At 40.4% G+C, this 16,294-nt stretch overlaps 1 protein-coding gene across 1 annotated transcript in view; it reads right to left on the reverse strand.

Annotated features, from left to right (window-relative positions):
- The window catches only part of ITGA9 (integrin subunit alpha 9), a 230,376-nt gene that overhangs the window by 101,462 nt on the left and 112,620 nt on the right, over nucleotides 1–16,294 (reverse strand). The window contains exon 16 of the mRNA XM_056335484.1: nucleotides 11,222–11,377. Within this exon, the coding sequence (XP_056191459.1) occupies nucleotides 11,222–11,377 (156 nt within the window). The remainder of the gene's footprint in view (nucleotides 1–11,221; nucleotides 11,378–16,294) is intronic.

The following is a 16,294-nucleotide window of genomic DNA, read 5'->3' on the forward strand; positions in this document are numbered from 1 at the left end:
AAAGCAAACAGAGTGATCAAAGATATGACCTGCATGTTTCAAAGAATAAAGTACTGTAAGTACATTTAACTACCTACCTAATATTCCTGGAATTTTATTACTAAATCTATAGTCGCCGTTCTTCACAAAGAATGAACAAATACCTCATTTTCTAAAACTACTGGGCACGTATCTCTTCCAACATATCATGCACTAGACAGCAGGCTATTTTGAAACATACTGGGAGTATTTCATTATGTCACAGAAACACAAGTTCCTACACAGTACTGGGACGGGAGACAGAAATAAGGATAATGAGTCCCCAGATCCATAACTGTGTAGGAGTGAACCGTTTGCTTCTGTGGAGGATCTTAAACCAGTTCAGGTTTGGGGGGAGAAAGGATTCCCAGTTCAGCCAGATGCTAGGACTCATCAATGCAGCTGCAGCTGGTTCAGCAGCCCACTTCCATCACAGGCTAATGACATCTATGGATTATTTAGCTATTTTCCACTATTTCCCCAGTCTGGATACATGTTTCCACGACTCTGCTCCATCCCCCTTTCTGCCTGCTACAGCCTCAACCCTGTAGCTTCTCACAGTCTACTTCGTCCGTTTACTATCTTGAGCGTCCCCCATCCCCAGACTGTTGCTGCTTCTGCCTTTCCAGTTGACTAATTCTTGCCTGTTCAAATCCCTCCTAAAACTTTAAGGAGTAAACATGCTTTAAGTCATCACAACATTTGTTATGTTCATAACATCATAACATACTCTGTTACTGTGTCCTTACTTGGTCTACTTGGGCTGTAGTTTCTTTGGGCCTACCCAAATAGTTGATAACTACCTAACTCAATACTGCCTGTTGTTAGAGCAAGAGTCCGTTCCTGAGATGTGCACAGGCCCTACTACAACATAATCACTAATTTTAACTCTAAGCAATCTTAAAAGTGGCTTCAGCTTTACAATACCTGTTATAGAGATCTATAGAGCTCTTTACATATTAAAAGTGTTGAACAAGGTAACCAGTGGGTTGTATGTATTATCCAGAACTGGAAAAAGGGAAACAGGACAAAACAAATTCATTGCACTGTGGAAACATCTCATAATTTTTGCCATTACTGTTATCCAAAGTGAAAAGGAGCAATTCTGAACAGCATTTTTACTAAAGTCCAATGGACTCTTACTGGATTCCACTTATATTATACCAAGTACCTCACAGCTTTGAATATGCGTATCAGAGATGGCCAGGAAGCTTCTTTATGTAAGAAATACATACAAGAAAAATTTCAGGGGGAGGGAGGGAAGGGGCAAAAATTGTCCTGGATGAGAAAGACAGCAGCAGCTCTTATCTCAAAGCCACCACACTTCCGTCCAGCATTTCCAGGAGAGAAATAGGTGTTTGTGTGCTCGGTAGCAGGGACAGGATAATCCCAATGCATTTTTACAGTAAAAGTGTGCTCTAGTAACAAAGCTAACCTAAATTATATGCAAAGCGACTCTGTCAGACTTCCTGCTATCATCAGATCTACAGCAAGGCACAGAGCAAATCCAGTGTTTCCATGAATTCCTCTCTGCGCTCTCCCCTGCTGCACAGAACCCAGCAGCTATGGGGAATTGTTCCACAGCAGTTCCTACCAGGTGGTCAAACTTCCTGGACAAGCACAGTTTTCTCAAACTCTGCATGGCAGCTTTTCTAAGTAGAAAAGATGATGCTTCTTGGGAGGTCAAGGAATGTGGCAGATACATCCTGAAAGGTTAACAGAGACAGATGTTGCCCATGTTCTTCAGAGGGTAGGTCATAAAGCCTACATTAAGATATACTCATTATAAAGAGTGAATATACACGTCTGTACACAATTAAATGTACTATAAGGAAAGACCTAGAGCCTGCTGATAAGAAGGGGATGTGTCTAGGCAGACACTCGGATCAGGGCCTCAAAGCAAGACTCTGCCTCTTGAAGAGAGACAGTGGATTAAATTTCACATTTTGTGGTAAAGCCCAGGGGTAAACATACAGTCCTCTTCCCCAGGAAGTAGGAGGAGGATGAATCCCTACGTACTGCATCCTAAGCACAAAGCTGCTGGGTATTAGGTGTGAAAATATCGTCCTTTTCCTTCCTGCTGAAGGTGGACTGCTAAGAAGTGCTTCTAGGAGGTAAAACAAGCAAGAAGGAGCCTGGCTTCAGCCTAATGGTCAGAGCTGTCTTCTCAGAGGAAGGTGATCTGGGATTTCAAACCCAGCTCAGTAAATTGCTTCACTTTCTTCCAATGGCTATCTAAAATTAAACACACCTATGTTTCTGGGAGTAGGGAAGAGAACAGGAAACAGAAAACAAAAAAACCCCTGTGTTTATGGCACTCCTGCCCACAGAAAATACTGAAAATCATCCAATAAACAAAGAAGAAGAAAAAAAGTATTAAGACATTCAGCCTTCTAAAATCAAGGAAGCACATGGAAATTTCAGGTTGTAGCCAAAATGCACAATCAAGAGTTTTGAGAGGTTGCTAGTACTGAGCTCCAGTAAGAGCAGTGCCTATCCTTTCACAGAAAAGGGAAAATGACAGCTGAAGGACAATGCTTGAAGAGATGCGGCAGAAATGGGCTTTTCAAAAGAACCCTTAAAAACATGTCATTTTATGGTCTGGGTAAGAGAATAGTGATTCACTCCAGATCAGGCCTTTACTTCCTCACACATCACTCTCCAAAAGGTTCACATAACACCTCTTAAAAGGTGGCAGAGCTGGCCTTTGGTAACTTAGGATAAATTCCTTTAACTTCATAAACTGTGCCATGTACTTCAGTAGGATAACGCAGGCTAGGCAAAATAATCTGGGTTAAGAATACAGTATTCCAGCCTCTCCACCGATTTCCAGTAAATTGTCACCATACCCTATGGTATGTGCAGGGATGACTTAGCAATTAGATCATGACAGTAACACAACAGCAATTCTATTTGAAGGATGCAGGATAATGGGGCTTGTTAATCTAATAATTCTTTATTTTTTAGATCTTGATGCTATATGGCTACTACCATGTTATCTGTTGGAAATCCGGGTTCTGGGTCCTTATTTAGGGACCAGGATATGCAATCTGATTTTCAAAAGTACTGAGCTGTAAGCAAGTCTCACTGCCTTTTCTAGGAAATATTTCCTGTTTTATAGCTTTACAAATCAGTAACTCAGATTTTAATATGCCTAAATATAGATAGGAGCCTAATGTTAGAACTGCATTTATTTTGTCTTGAAATTTTTCAAGTTGCCTGCAAAATAAAGCTATTACCTACAGATCTACTGAGCACAGAAACAGTAACTGACTCTCCCCAGATATCCTATGCTTCACCATACTACCCATGGAAATGGTCCGTTCGTATCTCCTGCTGAGCCAGGCACAGAATGATTTAAATTCCCACTAGAAAATTAATCAATATTGTGGAAAACTCTTCACAGGATTTCATCAGATGTGCTGGCTCAAATGCAAACACATGATTTCCACAATACCCCTAGCGAGTAGTGGAGCAAACACATGATGAAGGCAGGAATAACAGGGGAGCAATAAGCATTCAACAGAATCCTACTACGAAACCAAAGAGCCATGCTGGTACCGCGTGCTGTGGAGGACCAAGGTTAGCAAGTAAGCTCCCTCAGCTCAGTGCAGACTTCATGAGACCATATCTTCATGCAAAGGAAACAGATGCTCACTTGTAGTGCATTAGTGTTAAGAAAACAGAAACTGGCAAATAATACTTTACTACACTAGTAAGGGTGCAAGCATTTAAGTCAGACTTTTCCAGCTGGGGAAGGCTACAGGGGAATTCATCCACTCTCTTGAGCAGAAGGCTCTGGGCCCATGGCTCATGACTAGCACGTTGCCACTTGTCAAGCCATCTAAGGCCAAATGCAATCATTTCTCCTCTACTCCAGCTGCATCCTGCTTTCCATTAAATGTTAAAAGCTGGGCTGGAGCACCAAGCTAAAAAGGAGAGAGGACGCTCATGTAAGAGCAACAGGAACTCCCAAATGAAATCAGCTGTTCAGAAAAGATCAGGCATGAAACCTGTTAGCTATGAAGGCAAGCATAAATTATTAAACATATGTATGAGTTACTTCTCACAGCAGTGAGTGGATTTAACAATGCCATCTTTTGTCCTCATATTCCTTTGGGATGAAGAATTACAATTGGTGGCAATAGAAATACACCCCCAGCTTTTCAGAGCTTTATTAGATTTCTAGTCTGACTCACTCATTTTTCAAGCTGAGGCAATTTTTTCTTTTTTAAATCATTAACAGTTTAAATCATCCAAATAGTGTTCTCATTTTACAAGACTTCAGACCTTATAAATTCATGGAACAATAGACGGGAAAGATCTATTGGGTTAATTGTCCCATCTCCACATACCATTATAGGATGGATTTCTGCAACACTTTTCTCAATATATTTTCCTGTCTTGTCTTAAATGGTCTTCCATTTACGTGGTATGACTACAGAATAACTCAATTACGTCATCTCAGGAGGGTTCTTTAATGATATCTGAGAACATTTTCTACTCTAAACCTCCTTATTTCTACTATTAAAAGTGGAACTGTGTGAGATGTATCTTTTTCACTCAGGATGCTTTCATACTTAGACATTTTAAAACAGGAGTCAAAACCTTTGTTACTCATCACACAACTGCATAATTAAAAGTATAAAAGCATAACAACAACAAATGAAAAGCAAATGTGGCAGCTGTTTTGTCAGCTGAAAATGCAAAAAAAGAAGTCTTCAAATCATCAGGTATGCAATTTATGTCTACCTTTAGTTCATTTAGACCCCCAAGGATATGTGAAAGTCCTTTTCTATAATCCACCTGCACTTCAGTGGTTTTGTATTTATGGATGCTGCTCTGAACTGACAAGGATTTTTCTGGCTCTGAGGTACTCTGAACTGAATGAACTAATATTGTCATATTATCTCCTTTCAAGATACTAGCTATTCCAATTAAGCTTTACTGATCGTTCACATAACTGCTGAAAATATATGAACAGAGCTAATGGAGCCTGGCTTCCTGAAGTCTGTCACCTGTCTCTCTGGCTTTTTAAGAACATGACAATTTTCTTTTATAGCTCCACATGTAAGCAGGAACTCCCTCTTTCTTACAATTACAATTCTCCATCCACAGAGTAGTTTGGAAATTGCAAGCTGGTATGCTGAACCACAGAAACTACCCAGTAGGACTTTAAGTTAGAGTTCAGCTTGCAGATGTTTATCTGATCATCTCTCCTTTCTCTACCTATTTATTTGAACCACCCATAAATTAAATTAATTCACGTCCTACCACCTAAGAAAGGATTACACTGTAGTCTGACCCTGCGCTAGCACATATGCAGAGACATGTAGGTCTATCTATGTATGTGTATTCATGTGTATGTTAGTATATGATATTGGCTATTGTTTCTTAGGAAGCTCATGAGATCTAAACTTGGGGACTAAACCATGTCTTACACATTCTCAGTTATGTTGTTTTTCCTCTCTGTTAAACAGGAATATGAACAAGTTGGAAAATTACTGGTCAAGCCTGTCATTGCTTAAGAATGAGCATATAGAAGCATGCATACCAGAGGCACTGATTTCCACTCATTCTTACTTCAGTAAGTTTGCTAATTATAAACATTTCAGAGGTACAATACGTCTGGACACCTGCTGTTCTTGTTCAGTTTTAAATCTCTTCCAGACTTGTAAATTTTTCCTTTTTCTTGCCATTAAAGAAAAAAAAAAAAAAAGGGGGGGGGGGGGGGGGAATAAGGAAAAAAGGAGACAAATGTACATGCTCAGGGTGGGTCCTTTCCAGATTTCCTGGAATGAACAGCAGCCAGTCACTGCCAGTTCAGCACTGACTGATCAAACAAAAGACAGACACCACCAAAGGGAGGAGTGGAAATCACTGTCAGCAATCCCACTCCTACCAAAGGGAAAACAATGGTGGTTAAGCAGGAAGAGTGGCACGCAGTGGATCTCTGCAAGAATAAATACAGAAAAGTTTGGGAGTCTGCCCTGCCCAAGGAGGAAAGAGTTTAGTGGCAAGACATTTCATCTAGAACATGGTAATTAAGCCGACTCCTGCAGTCTCCCCAAGACTTCCCATGTGCCTTGGTTTAAGTAAACTAATTTTCAAACTTTCCACCTATCCAGCTACTGAAGGCATGCTAAAGTACTGAGGCTTCAGCTGTACCAGTAAACTGTCCTGGCCTCCAAGACAGGAGCATCCTAACTCCTGACCCATGCATGGGAATGCTTTGCAGTAGTTGGCACAGGCTAAAACTGTGCCAATAGCCATTCCATCAGCTTATAAATGTCAGCATAAAAATGTCACTCCAATGCCTATAAGTGCCCCAGGCACAGCTCAATTTACTGGCAGGGACATGACCTGACTCAAGCAAGCACACTGGGATCTCTGCTCTGGAGAAGACATGACTGACAAACCTGGACCACGCTGTCTGTATGGACACTACATTTCAGCCTGTCCAGATCTGTCATTGCCTTGTCTTCAGTATGAGATCAGCAGTGTGTGTGCTTTAAAATAGAGCATGCTATTATTTGTGTAGCAAACCAAAAATCAGCAAAGGTATTCATAATTCAGCTCCATAAAAATCCTCCTATACTTTCTCATACCTGCTAACTAACCTAATTTATGTGCAAATACTTAACCAGCTTTTCAAACACAAGTATTTCCAAAAAAAAAGTCCTCTGCTTTAAAAAGGTGAAGGTTATCTTAGAGACTTGCAGCCTCAGTCACCCAGAAGTACAGCACTGTACCCAAATTCTCACTGCAAGTCAATGGCACAGCTGGGAACAGAACGTCCTAAACATTTTCTGTCTCTTCTTATAACTTACAAGCAGTTTTGTGGCAGCCCATTCACGAAGTCCTGAAGACACTGACGCAATTAAATCTACTGAGAATATCTTCCTATAAAAAATGGTGTCTCCATCCACATAACAGCAGGTGATTTTATTACAGTATTTAGAACAGGCAGAAATCTAGCATACCACATTTTGAACTCTAAGATACATTACTGGACACTACTAGGAACAAATCCCCACTGTATTTGGCAGATCTTTCTCCTTCTTGGTTGACAAGTATTTATACAATGGGTATACAAAAATAAATGTTATAGTACAAATCACTTACAACGTACTAAGCCAAACCAAGTTCTAAATACACATTAATTTCCCTGAAGTAAGAAGACTTACTAGTTTTTTCCAGTGGATAGAAGTAGCAACTGGATTTGGGAGGACACAAAGAAGCTAATGGAAAGTCATCCTTAGGGTGGTAAGTTTTAAAGTCCATAATACACACTCAAAAAGCAGAATCTTTCTTTGCACCACCCTGCCCCAGTATTGACCCATCAGAGATTTTCTGTTTGAATAAAACTGAGCCCGTTAGCCACTTACAACTTGGAAACTGTAACCTTCTCGGCACAATCAGTCTCCACCCAACAATAGTACAAGTGGCAGAGACATCTATCAATAGACACGTACACACAACCCTTAAGTATTTGCTTTTGCTACAGACAAAAAAAACCCCCACAAACAAAAAAAACCCCACAACAAGCTATAGCAACCATTGTTTCTGGTAAGCATATACAAGAACCAAGAAAATAATTAAGTCCCTGAGAAATCAACTGTTACTGTATCCTGGGCTAAATAGTCCCTCAGGCCAGTTTAATTACATTATTACTTCATTTTGAAGTATCAGAGGATCTTTGCTTACAAAAAATGGACAACACATGAACACATGAATTCTCAAAACTGCATGCTTTTTCTTTTGGAAACGTCAGTTAATGTCCTCTTCTTCAAATCAATCAGGCATTCAAATTATTTATCATATTGGATTGTTTCAAGCACACTTCATTTAGGAATAGAAGCAGGCTCCTTCACTGAACAGTCAATGTTTGGTTTTCTTTTGTTTTATTCTTAAATACAGGTATTTTGAACTGACTTACAGTAAAAGCTGCATACTGTTAAAATAAAGGTGACCAATAAATAAAAGCATTTTCAATCGTGTCCCATATCCATGTGCTGCTTTACTACTATAGCTCTGTTTTGGTTTAAATTATTAGTACAAGATCTGACTGCTCACATGGAACATAATACTGATTTAAAGGACGAATATCCAACAAAATCCTTTTCTGCAATTATGTCATTAGAGGGATGTCACTTCTGGTGGTGGGTATCCATGAACATTATTTCCAAGCTTCCTTAATGATTAGAGCAAAGCACCATGAAGAACTTCATATGCTCAATACAATCTTCAATTTTCAGGTCAAGAAGCCTCTCAGTGGCTTTCCTACCTCCTTGTTTGTGAGCCATAGGGCTGTACACTCTTGTTGGGAAGTCATGCGTGTATGCAGGGAACATCTGGTTCATGAAAAACAAACTGAAATCCCAGTGAAATTGATCACTTCAGCTTTAACATCACTTTAGCTTAAATAAAAATCATACCGAGGTGACTATAAAGCCCACATTTGCGAGATGACTGGCTTTTCAAGTAAGTCTAGTAGACCTGCAGTTGGATTTTGAGAGATAGAAGTCTCCCACTTTCCTGCCCAGTCATGGTTCCCTCCCATTTCTTCAGCTATTCACTACTTCCAGCTGCTTCTCCTGCATTCATTCACAAAAACCAGCCACCTGGGCTTTTAAGAAAAGTGTCAATCTCTTAACAGTATCTTAATGGTGCCTTGAAACAACCGATGCAACATTTCTGATTTCAAAAGGCCTTTTCTTACTGGATCAATAGGATCTAGGGCTTTTGAAAACCACACACAGCTAGCTGTATTTAAAGACTTCAGAGCTAACACTAAGCTTATCCACCTGCCCTCACCTGTGCTGTGTCTTCTGAAAACAAAGCCTACTGAACCTGTCTTTAATTGGACTTCCAAAATTGTAAGGTCCCTCCATAACCATTAGATCATTTCAAACTGTTAATCCTTCATTATATCAACTTTGGTTCCTACTATTCCTCTTGGCCTTTTAAAACAATTTCTACTTCTGACATAACCAGAAGCCTGAAAGAGAACACTATGCCCTGATTTTCCCATGAAATCAGTCTTTGAGGACTCCGCCACCACACCTCGAGGCTACGCTGTCAGGGCTTTGTCACCATGACTGTCACACTAACTCTGAAGCTCTTCCCACTTCCTCAGCTGAAAGCACACTTGCTGGCACACCCCATGTCAAAATCCTTTTCTGACAAAGCTAAGCGAACAACATCTGGAAAGCAAATGGAAAGGGATTGTTAAACTGACTCCCTATCATCCAAATTACACAAGAAAACAAGTCGGGGAAATTCCCAAAGTATTTTTGTTTCAGCTCTATAATCTCAGCATTTAGGTATTTTAATATTGATCTGAGACTATGCCTGCAGGGCAAGATGTGACCTTTTGAGTTTAAACCCAGTGGTAAAGCATCCAAGCAGTTTCGTCCATGTAACACTTAGGTTTTCAGCACACTGCTCCACAATGAAACGATAGGAATTCTCCATGAATTCCCATCATATCACTGCAATAATACAGCATTCAGATACATAACAGCCACACAATCCCTCTTCATAAAAATGTCATTCTTAGATTCATCTTTCATTCATACATTTATAAAAATAAAGCATGCTTGAATGTGTCTCTAAGCACAAGGATTACAGCCAAATACAGTTCAGAACACTTGGGTATATGACAAAGCAAATCTCTTTAAGCATTTTTGTTACTACTTTTTTTTTTTTTTTATAGTAATATTCAGGAACCTGTAATTTCAACACAACATAACATATCCTTATGAGCAGCACCAGAAAGTAATGTGAGATGATGATGCAAGCATATCTTAATAGACATGAACTTCCCAGGGTTAAAAACCAGATCTAACAATTCACTGCTAAAAGCCTCAAAATCCAGACAGACTGGATTTCAGAGTTGTTTTTTTAAAAAAAGTTTCCTATTCACAAGCAATGCCAGCTCGTAACTCTGTAAGTATGCTTTGGAAAATAAACTTGACTGGATGCAACTGTGAGCAACTTGATCTAACTTTTAAGCCGGCTCTGCTTTGAGCAAGGAACTGGAACTACAAAGGTCCCTTCCAGGCTAAATTATCCTATAATTCTGACACACAAGAAGTTTTACAAGCTACAGAAGAAGTTTGATTTCCTTGGGGAGCCTGGAGATTCATGGTTGGATGTGCCAGTGCTAGCCCAGCGAGAGGTTGAATTGTCCTGCAGGCTCCTTCCTGGGCAGAGTGTCCTGCACCTAACAAGGACTGCGCTCAAACTGGAGTCTTTCAAAAGGTCACTAACAGGGTCTCTTTCTTCAACATGACTTCCTGCTTCATGAACCCTGAAGGTGTTTAATGCCTTCATGAGCACTGCCTTGATCACTCCTGTCAAAACGTGCCAAAATTGACCAGCATTTTCTAAAGATACTAGTGAGGTCAAGACAGACAAACAAGAAAGGCAGAATAATCCAATACATTTCAATTCCTTAGAGAACAATATGGAAGAAGGGGGCAGGGGGGTCTCTACTCTCTAAACGAGAAGTATTTCAAACATTAAGGGAACTCTCTTGCTCTCAGCAAAATTAAGAAAAAAGGCTTTTCTGCACTGCAGTGGAACAAAGTAGGATCCTCATAAGTGCACTGCTGCACCTACACTTTACTTTCTCTGAAACAAACCCACCCTATTTTAGCATGGCATGTCCTGCCCCTAACAGCAGGAGCAGGTTTCCCTTGCCACATGACTGGATGTGAGGAGCCCTCCAGGGCAGCTAGGCCAGGCAAATTTTTCTTTATTCTGTCCACCATTCTGCTCTCACACAGAGGGGCAAATTCCTATGTCCCCTCCTGGAGCCAGCCCTGTCCTTCTGGCACTAATGAAGTCTCAACCTGGAAAGAGGGCCAGGGCCAAGCTTTTCACAAGAACCTCCTACAGAAAGGGAAGAACCAGCCAGAGCAGGACCCTTCTCACCCCTTCCCTTATTCAGTCTCCTTCTTCCCAGCACAAACACCCACCCTGAAACATGAAAGCAACCTCAGCCTGCGCTGCCCAACCTTGTCAGCACAAGTCTTTACTACATCACGGAGAAGCATTTACATCAGCAACAGCAGGGATTGTGCAAAAAGGCGTCTGGGTGCAAACGACCCGGAGCTTGGCAAGCCTCTTTTACATCCACTTCCACTATCGGTTCAGCCACAGGCCTTCTAGGGAAATAACATAGTCCAAATCTGACCTGATTCCTTTGTGCTATCTTTTGTCCTTTCTTCCAGCGGAGAATGGGCTTAAGAGCAGGTAGTTCCTTGTCCTCTTTTCTTCTTTCTATCACATGTGCCCCAAGGCTGTATGCAGCTTCAAATACAATTGGAGATATGACATCTTTGACTCTTTTCTGTAAAAGAAAGCAAACAGACATTGCACCTATGCATAAAGGCAAGCAGAATTATACATACAACAATTATACATACAACTAAAGCAGATTTTTATAATCAACACTGCAGACAAGAAGGCGGCTTCTCTACTTCCTTTATTCTTCTCCATGCCAAACAGGAATAAGCACATTATACCAAAACAAGGCAGAAGAATAAAAAAAAGTAAAAAAAAAATAGTTATTCTTTTAGGACCTACTCTTGGTTCCACAAAAGTAATAGCATATTTAGAACACCCATAAATCAAGTATTTTTCAATGAAACCAAGACATTTTTTAAAAAAACAAAAAAAAATATAGGAAGTGTTTCCATTAGTCCTGCACAATGTGGAAGCAAAAAGTAAATCATCTTCATCTCTGGGGTTTCTAAATCCTAGACTTCAATTGACATCACCTCCAGTGTGCTTCACTTATTAAAAAGAAAAAAAAATAATCCATCTTGCCTCATTGTTTTGCAATATCAATGAACTGAATGGACGGGTAAAGATACCAATGTGGCTATAAACCAAGCAAAGCCATCTTCCAGCACAGTTCTGAAACCAAAACTCAGAGCTCCCCTGACCCTCAGCACAGTAACATTTCCAGTAAGTAAAGGAAGAAAGTTTTTCAGTTTATTTGCTGTATTCTAGGCATCATAGCAGATGTATTAAATAGTGCCACATTATTCATCTGATGGCACGAAAGGATTGCCTTTTGTTGAGCCTAAGCCACAAAACTCCTACCATTTGTCACAATATGCAACATCTAAATCCAGTTTACTGTGTGAGGACAAAATGCTCATCATACGCTGTTGAGTCCTGACTTCCAAAATCCAATTTACCAGAAAACAGAAGTGGCAAATTTTCTACTTTTTCATAGGCAAACAATCCTCTTAAATTTTAGCTACTTAAAAACTTGGCATGAATTCAGCACAGATGAAATGGAAGCAATAAATAAATACCATAAGCAAGCACCACAAATCTTCAGATGGGCCAACTCTCAACTTCACCTTGCATCAGTCAGTGGGCTTCTCTGAACACAGCCTGCCAACCACAACAAGTAATTGAGATGCAATGCAATTTAAATTGCATCTTTCAGATGTGGAAAACCTGGGCACAAACTGGCTTTCTGACCACCTTGTCTGATCTGTTTCAAGGCAACCATTTGCTCTCCCTAATACGTTGACTGGCCACAGACCTCTGAAGTAGACTGAAGATTAGTGTCTAACCAAATTCCCAAATCACTGGTTAGCCAGACGAATAAAAGCAGAGACCAGGTTGAATGACATTTACCCTCCTGCACCTTGAAGCCTCCAGCCAGCCCCAGAATTCCCTCCCCTGTTACCAAAGCCTGCTAGCCCCCCCATGCCCAGGAGCAGCCCAGAGCACCTGAAGTTTAGACCGTGCATTGCTTGGAGTGGTTTGTGCTGTCTTGATAAGGGACACTGATCCACAGCAGACATAGTGGTGGTGATGATGGCAGCTCTATGACCTCTCCCCTATCCCATAAAAAGGGCTATGCATGCTCTGGGGCACTGCTAATCCCCTTGGCAGAAGAGACACTGGCACTTTTTAGCCCCTTCCACAGTCCCACCATCAGCTAGGAGTTGTACCATACTGAGATTACTGAATAACAATACTACAACTCATAGAAGCTGCTAGCTTTGCTGTCATAGAAAATCACGTGTATTAACTTAAGCGAGGATTGTATCAGCATACTAGACTACATACACAGAGAAACAAGACTAAGAAAGCATGCCATGCAGCAACAGTCAAACACAATAACTCATCGGGCAAATCACCACCTAATCCAACTGTATGCAACCAACTGTGTAAACATGGAACAATTAAAAATGTAGGGTGTGGGTTAAATTAAAATCCACCTATAGTTTTTCTAGCTCTATTACTGCAGTATGGCAAGAATAAATGCTTAATGACTTCTAAGCATTTTAATATGATCTTGCAGGATTCAGTTCAATGCCCTTTGAAGTCAAAAGACAAGTTTCCCATTGACTTCAATGAATGTCGGAGTGAGCCCATACTGTTTGCTGGTGTCTCTTTCTGCTTCATTTTAGTGGTGAAATTGTGAGTTCCAGCAGCTAGATTAATTACATGTGTGGATATTCCCTCACCACAGCCCTGGGGAAATATATTTCACATACCCACTTGTCTTTAATTAAGGATGAAAGTATGAATGCTACCCAGTTATTAATTTTGCCACATGTTCAGTCCCTTCTGCTCACAATCCTACAAACACAAAGGCAACAATCTGTGGGATCTGTCCTCAGTAAGGCAGAGATAAGACAGTTCTGCCTCACAGGTACACCACAGACTGTCTGGGATGTGAGCACATAAAAAGAATGATGAATAATTGCCCAAACACAATCTGAAGAAGTACTATTTTAGGTTGACAAATACAGCCAGTTTCTTTCTCTTTCAGTCTACCCAAATGTACAGTTTTCAGAGGCTGAATGATATACAGATGACACAACCCACAGGTTGCTTTAAGTATTACTGACTTCTAAAAGCAAGTCAAAAGATGCAATTATAATCAGGTTTGAGACAGACTGAAAAATCTTTCAAGGAAACTGTATGTGTTGATTTTCACATCAGTTACATTGCCCTAATGAATTTGCCATGGGAAATAATTTCCACAAGCAGCTTTTATGTGTATTCACCATTTTTCACCATGATGCTGCTATGCTGAGGAAGTGTCGGAAGTTAAAGACACTTCTGCATCATGAAAAAACATCCTTGGCAAATCATAGCACATGGACAGCACAGCTTCATTAATGGAAAAAATGTCTGGAGGACATTAAAACAAGTGTAATATCCAAGGAGTTCATATTATCAACAGAAATAACTGTGTAACAAGGGTTTAGTGAGTAATAGCAATAAATATCCAGTCTGTACAGACTGGTTGTCACTAAACTGCTGTAAGTTTTCACTGTGTCTGAATTACACCAGGGACCTGAAGCTGGGTTTCCCGCAAGCCATCAGCTATCCCATGTAATTTTCTGGTTCTTACAAACAATTTCTTTAGGGTGGTGGGAATTTTCCCTTCTCTCTTTCTCAGACCAGATTTCATTCTAGACATATGAAACTTTTGCAATAAGGCTTCTGCAGAAACCAATACACTTCAGTCCCAGTAAAATACCCCTCTGCCAGTATACCTTTCTGCAGTGGAAACAGCCCTAGCCAGCTGTATCCTTTCATCAGAATATTTTATCTTGCCCTGTGAGGCACATTGCATGACATCACTCTGAGCTGAAGAAAAAGGTCCTTTGGTATGAACAAGCAGGGGTTTTATCAAAGGTATTACAGGATGATCCCTCACTAGTATCTAGCAAAGACAAAGAACTCTGAGTCCAAAAAAGCGCACACTTCAGACCTAAGAAAGCAATAAGATGCTTGGAGTTGTTTCAAAAGACACCGTGGTCCTGAAAGCTCACCCTAAAAAAGAGCAGGCTTGCCATCTCCTCTCCCAGAACAATCACCTCAAAGCAATATACATTTTAAGTGCTGTCGTAGAAGCTGTGCATGGCCACATATTTCTTCCTTTTTGTTTTCTGGCTTAGCAGGGGAGAAGAAAGCAAGCAGGCAGAGCCTCTGCCAGATTTATGACTGCATTTCTGTTTGGCTTTAGTACCAAAAAGTCCTAAAAATCTGAAAAGTAATCACGGAGCAGCAATCAAACGTCAGAGCTGTGATTTTGAACATCATTTCCAATTCCCTCTTGATGATGGAGTGCGATGACTGTAAGAAATCATTTTCTGCACTTTTCACAGGCTCAGCCCAAGGCATATTGTGACAATACAAACACAGGCACAGATTCCAACATCCTAAAGACACACTGCCTTGGCGGGCAGCCACTCTTCTCCAACCTTAACTTTGTGCTACCAAGAGCCCACACACATCAAAAACTCAGGCAAATTTGGATGGAACAAGACAGGGTTTTAGTCAAGGGATAGGATTTACTCTGCTCATGGTGTGAGTGGTTGCCAGAGAGGGCTGGATATCATTTCAGCTTTCTTTCAGCTCAGTGCCACAGTACAGTCAGGGGACTGTACATGAGCCCAATAAATCATCACATCTAATTCCCTTTCTTCTGCAAGGTGAAAGTCTCCAGCAGGGGCTCTGGAGAGTGCCAAATTCCATTTTTAATTACGGCCAATGGGCTGAGAAATAAATTGAGATGTAAATAATCCCCACAATCTACAGCAAGAGTCCTGCAGAAATAAAGGATGAAATGTGATCCTTTAAAGCAATGAATATGAAGTCATTTTCAACAGCACCAAGTGATGTTGAAATACACATAACTGTTGGTGTGACTTCTACGGTTGCCCCTTGCTTTCGTCCTTGTTCATGTCCTTCTGGAGTTTCTCTCCTCTTTCTCTGATCTGTTGGGCCTTCTTCCTTCTCCCTCTAACTTGATCCTGAGGACATCAACCCATGCATAGATTCCAGAGCTTTTACTGAATTCAGCACAGCTTTTCAGTACTTCTGAGAACCAAGCTCTGTTTAGTTTGATGACTAAGAACAAATTCAAGAACCTGGCTTTTCAAACACTTTGAAACTTTTAGTCTAAACATATTTATTTCAAGTTTTAAACAAGCACTAATAATAGACTATAGGAATTTTTACAGCCTTAAAACACACAAAATAAATTTGACAATCCAGATTTAATAGGTAACATATTAATGCTGTAAAACAAATAAAAGCCAGCATGCTAATGCTAATCCAGCATAACACTTTAATCAGCTCACAGGTCGCTATCACATAAGTCCTCAACTCAGGTGCCAAGAGATAAACAGTTCCCTGTTGAGGGATATCAAAAATGACTCAAGTGTCCACCAGCCTTCAGAGCCAAAGGCCACTACTTCCACAATTTATCAAATGGAAT

Source organism: Falco biarmicus, chromosome 4 (genome assembly GCF_023638135.1).
Source record: "Falco biarmicus isolate bFalBia1 chromosome 4, bFalBia1.pri, whole genome shotgun sequence".
NCBI lineage: Eukaryota > Metazoa > Chordata > Aves > Falconiformes > Falconidae > Falco > Falco biarmicus.